Source organism: Syngnathus acus, chromosome 22, assembly GCF_901709675.1.
Source record: "Syngnathus acus chromosome 22, fSynAcu1.2, whole genome shotgun sequence".
Taxonomy (NCBI): domain Eukaryota; kingdom Metazoa; phylum Chordata; class Actinopteri; order Syngnathiformes; family Syngnathidae; genus Syngnathus; species Syngnathus acus.
Window position 1 is genome coordinate 7,624,614 of NC_051106.1, and position 4,843 is coordinate 7,629,456.

Below are 4,843 nucleotides of genomic sequence, written 5' to 3' on the forward strand. Positions count from 1 at the left end.
TCTTACCAAGAATGACAACTACAAAAAACTACCATAACTTTTCTTCTGTGGCTCTCTGCTCTTTTTGTGCATTGTTGTCTTGTTCAAAAGAAGACGTTCTATAAAAAAAAGTGATAATCATCATGTGTGTCTTTTTCAAGACTCGGAGGCACCCTGATGTGACATGCCTGTTTTGGGTCGATCTGCCTGCTAATTACAGCTCTGCTTTTTTTGAGAAAGGGAGGTACTTGCATGGTGGGGACTTTTTTTGTTGTTGTTGTAATGATGCTTATGGGCAGCTATGGTATAAATACTCGGAACCTTGACAGGGGAAAGGCAGCATATCCTCAGTTGTGCTCCAAGCCAAAGGATATACAGAGAAGCACCGGGAGCTTGCTGGTGCTGAGATTGTTTTGTGATTTCTCCCCAAAATTTGGTGTCGGTAAGTGTCTTTATTTATTTGTCTATTTGTTTTATGGATGCACTCAGCATCCATGGGCTGTTTCTTACTTCCAAGGAAGATTGCTCAACTTGCAGCACCGTGCAAGGTGGAACTTATTTGTTGAAGTTTTAGCAGCCATGATAGAACTGTGTATGCGGGATTTATGTTTCTCTCTTCTGAAAGCAAATTGTTCTCTTGCAGGATTTGATCGAGAAAGATGGACATCCGTGTCGCCTGTATCGTCGTCCTTATGGCTGCCCTGGTCGCCGGCCACGGCAAGGGCTACGTTGTCAAGAAGGTGGTGAAGGCCGCTCCCCAGTATGAGCCTTACCAGGTCAAGAGCCAGGGTGAGAAAATAAGATAAAAATCGCCAATTGTTGAATGAATTTTTGTAGTCTGTTTTAGGGGCAAAAAAAAAAAAAAATCATAATCCTAGTTTTGATTGTCCTGATAGAGATGAATACAAAATAGGTTATGGCACATTTTTTTAAACGGCGCATTAAGGAAGTCACGTTAAGAAACATCTTGAGGTTTTTTGAGCCTTTAGGAAAATCTTACATTATTTTGAAACGGCTAATCTTCGCGAAAATATATACAGATAGATATAATACTTACTTTAACTGTTTTTTATATTCAGAAAACCCCCAAAAATTGAACAAAATACTGACTATGTTATAATGATCTCATTTTAGGGGTAGAATTGACTGACTTGTTTAACTAAGGATGAAGTCGGTTTTAGCAGAGGTGGCGAGAAGTTAAAGGCCAAAAAAAAAAAAAATGTTTCCAAAAAGGTGAGATTAAAATGCATAGTTTAACTAGAGGAGGGATATTCAAAGAAATCTTGATGGAAATCATATTGTTTTGTGACTGCTATTCCGCACAAAGATACAGATTGGTTTGGGTTTATTTATTTTAAACCCAGAGAGGCATACTAAGGAAAATCTTGATTTTTGTCATTTTGCATCTGCCGGCCGGGCATGATGGCTTTGTGCGGGATACATGCATAATTGCAGACATATTAAGTTTCACAGAAGGCAAGATGATGTTTTGCCTTGCCTTGCAGACAGCAGCACTCCAGCTGCTATTTTGGCACTGGCAAATTAGAGCCCAGTCAGCCAGCAGCGGCAATGTGGTTTGTTTGTTTGGGTGTGCCACAGAGGGAGGCGGGCATATGTGCCAGGCTTAATTTGGAGATTTACCGGAACCACATAAGAAGAGCAGAAAGTTACAAGTGCAAATAGAGCAACCCAAAAAAAAAAGTCACCCTTTTGATGCAGACTCCTTTGAGATTTTCTTTTAAAAGAAAAAGCTGAGGATATTGCGAGTAAAAGAAGGCCCAAAAATACACCCAAAAAATCAAAACAAACACATCTGATGATAGAGGAAGGAAATCATTTTTTTAACTTTTTAATAATGTTCAATATTTTTCCACCTTTCCCCATATGTATATATACATATATATGTATTATAAGTACGTATATTTGTTGAGAAATTCTTTTACCATGCCAACCTGGCAGTAGACAAAAACAAAAGGCAGCGACAACCAATAGCAAGTACAAAAACATCCAACTGCACAGTTGATATATAGTTAACTATTTTTTGTCTGCTTTTTTTTAAATTTACAAATCAATTTTAGCAAATATATAACCATATAATTCATTTATTTTTAATAATTTATTTATTTTTGTGCGACAGAGACAAACCCTGTAAAATAGGAACTTATCAAATAGAAATAAGGAATGCCAGTAAAATATTGCCAGTGACTTGTATTCTTTAGTATTCCTGTAGCCATGTTTGTAGTCCAGATTTTCAAAACTCCAAACTCACATTGTGAACTTCAGTTTGATTGCATTTTGCCTCCTCTTTTTTTCTCCACTGACAATGTTTTTTTGGGTAACTTTTTACAGTGGTGGCAGGGGAGCCTGGTATTCCAGGTGAGCCTGGCCCCATGGGCCCCCCTGGGCCCCCTGGTGCCACAGGTAAGAGCGGCGTTGGTCACCCCGGACCCCACGGACCTCCTGGACCTCCTGGATCTCCCGGTCGTTCTATCACTGGCAAATCCGGAACCCCCGGCGGCCCCGGCAAACCCGGTATCCCTGGATCCTCCGGTGAGAAGGGACACACTGGCGCCCCCGGAGCTCAAGGACCCAGGGGTTCTCCCGGTTCTCCCGGAAACCCCGGACCCGCCGGCCTCTCTGCTACTGGCAAGCCCGGACCATCTGGTCTTCCTGGAGCAATGGGACCAAGAGGAGAGCCTGGTCTGAAAGGACATCCCGGTGTTCCTGGCCTGCCAGGTTCCAAGGGAGATAGAGGTATGGGAATTCAAGGACCCCAGGGTGCCACAGGGCACACTGGACCAATGGGACCAGTTGGAGCTCCAGGTCAGCCCGGAGTTGGCAAGCCAGGAAAGTCAGGTATGCCCGGTGAACCAGGAAAGTCAGGTAGCCCAGGTAGAGATGGTTCCTCTGGTCCCATGGGACCACAGGGACCCAAGGGACACACCGGTGCCCCCGGTGTTGGCATTTCTGGCAAACCCGGTGATAACGGTGCCCCAGGTCTGCCTGGCTCAATGGGCCCCAAAGGACACCAGGGAGCTGCCGGAGCCCCCGGAGCCCCAGGAACCCCAGGTTACGGAAAGCCAGGTGCTAATGGTGAGAAGGGAGAGAGAGGATTTACTGGCAGCCCAGGTGCCACTGGTCCCAAGGGTGAGCAAGGTCCTACTGGATACACTGGTGCCACTGGTGCCACTGGAGCTACTGGTCCTATGGGCCCAGCTGGCGTAAGAGGTTTCACAGGTGAGACTGGCGCTACCGGCCCCAAGGGTGACACCGGTGCCGCTGGATCTCCAGGACCCAAGGGCAACAAGGGAGATGTGGGACCCCAAGGTTTCCAAGGCAAACAGGGTTACCCCGGCCCAGGTGGTCCCGCTGGAGCCAGAGGAGCCACTGGAGCCACCGGTGAGAAGGGTCACGTTGGTGCCCCCGGTACCCCAGGAGCCCCAGGTATTCCCGGCCCTGCTGGACCCAAAGGTCTCCCCGGCCGCGCTGGTGAGTCCGGTGCCTCTGGCTCCGATGGTGCTCCTGGTTCTCGTGGACCTTCTGGACCTCAAGGTCCCGCTGGTACTCCTGGCCACAAGGGTCATCCAGGTCTCCCTGGAGCTCCCGGCCCTGCTGGCATGACCGCTAAAGGTGTCCCCGGACCTCAAGGTCCCCCCGGTCTGCCTGGCGAGAGTGGTTCTGATGGTTCACCCGGTCCCGCCGGCGCTCCCGGCCTTCCCGGCCCTCCCGGTGAGGTGGTCTTTGAGAAAGGAATGGGAATGGGAATGACCGAGGTTATGGTCAAGGCTCCCATGTCCGCTTTCACAGCAGCTCTGACCACTCCCTACCCTGCCTCCGGCAGCCCCATCAAGTTCGACCACATTGTGTACAATGCCGAGAACCACTATGACCCTGAGTCCGGCATCTTCACATGCCAGATCCCCGGAGTTTACTACTTCTCCTACAGCATCCACGTGAACGGTGCTCACGCCCTGGTCGCCCTCTACAAGAACGACGAGCCTGTCATGTTCTCCTATGACGAGTACAACAAGGGCTTCCTGGACCAGATGTCCGGTAGCGCCGTGCTCCTGCTGAACGAGCAGGACACCGTGTACGTGCAGATCCCCGACGAGGAGGCCAACGGAGTCTTCGCCGCCGAGAACGTGCACTGCTCCTTCTCTGGTTTCCTGGTCGCCTCGACGTGATGAGTCGGTCTCTGAGACGGGAAACCCAACAGCCACCCAACTAAATGTGCTCTCTATTGCTCCAATCAAGAGTTAACCCTACTGCTGACTCTTGCCTTTGAGGAATAGAAGCATGTCGACTTGAAAACTACAACAACAAATAGGTGCTTCGAAGAAGGAAAAATCTAATTTATGTAAACAGGAGATCAGGGATGGGGAGAGCAATTTACAACAAGACCTACAACTACAAGATGCTTTCCAGAATGAAGACAGCATGTGAACCCGAGGTGTTAAATCTGTGTTGTGCCCTGTTTTTTTTCTCTCTCTTTTCTTTTCCACTCTTTTCTAAAGACTTCAACTGGTGATTCTGACTTTACCGTTTTTTTTTTCCCTTTGTTTTTTTTTTGTACAACCTTGTCTTTTGTTTTTATTCCTTGTCCTGGTGCCCAGTAATCTTATTAAAAGAAAAAAAGTACATCAATACTTCCTGTGCAACACATTGTAACTGTTGTCTTTGTATATGACTTGAATATTGTGAGATGGCAAAATGGTCAAATTGACCATGATGAATAAAGAAAGATAATCGGAATATTGTCAAATAAGCGACACTCTCTGAGCAGCAAATGCCATTTTTTATCCCTGGAAATGCATTATGTCATGAAAAGCATTATTTGACTCAAATAAAAAGGTCTTAACAAGAA

General features: G+C 47.0%; 1 protein-coding gene across 1 annotated transcript; it reads left to right on the forward strand.

Annotated features, from left to right (window-relative positions):
• Positions 1-298: 298 nt before the first annotated feature.
• On the forward strand, positions 299-4,843 carry col10a1a (collagen, type X, alpha 1a). The gene is made up of 3 exons (XM_037241477.1): positions 299-421; positions 623-768; positions 2,329-4,843. Exons 2-3 carry the CDS (start codon positions 639-641, stop codon positions 4,161-4,163), a joined length of 1,965 nt encoding a protein of 654 aa, XP_037097372.1. The 5' UTR covers positions 299-421; positions 623-638; the 3' UTR covers positions 4,164-4,843.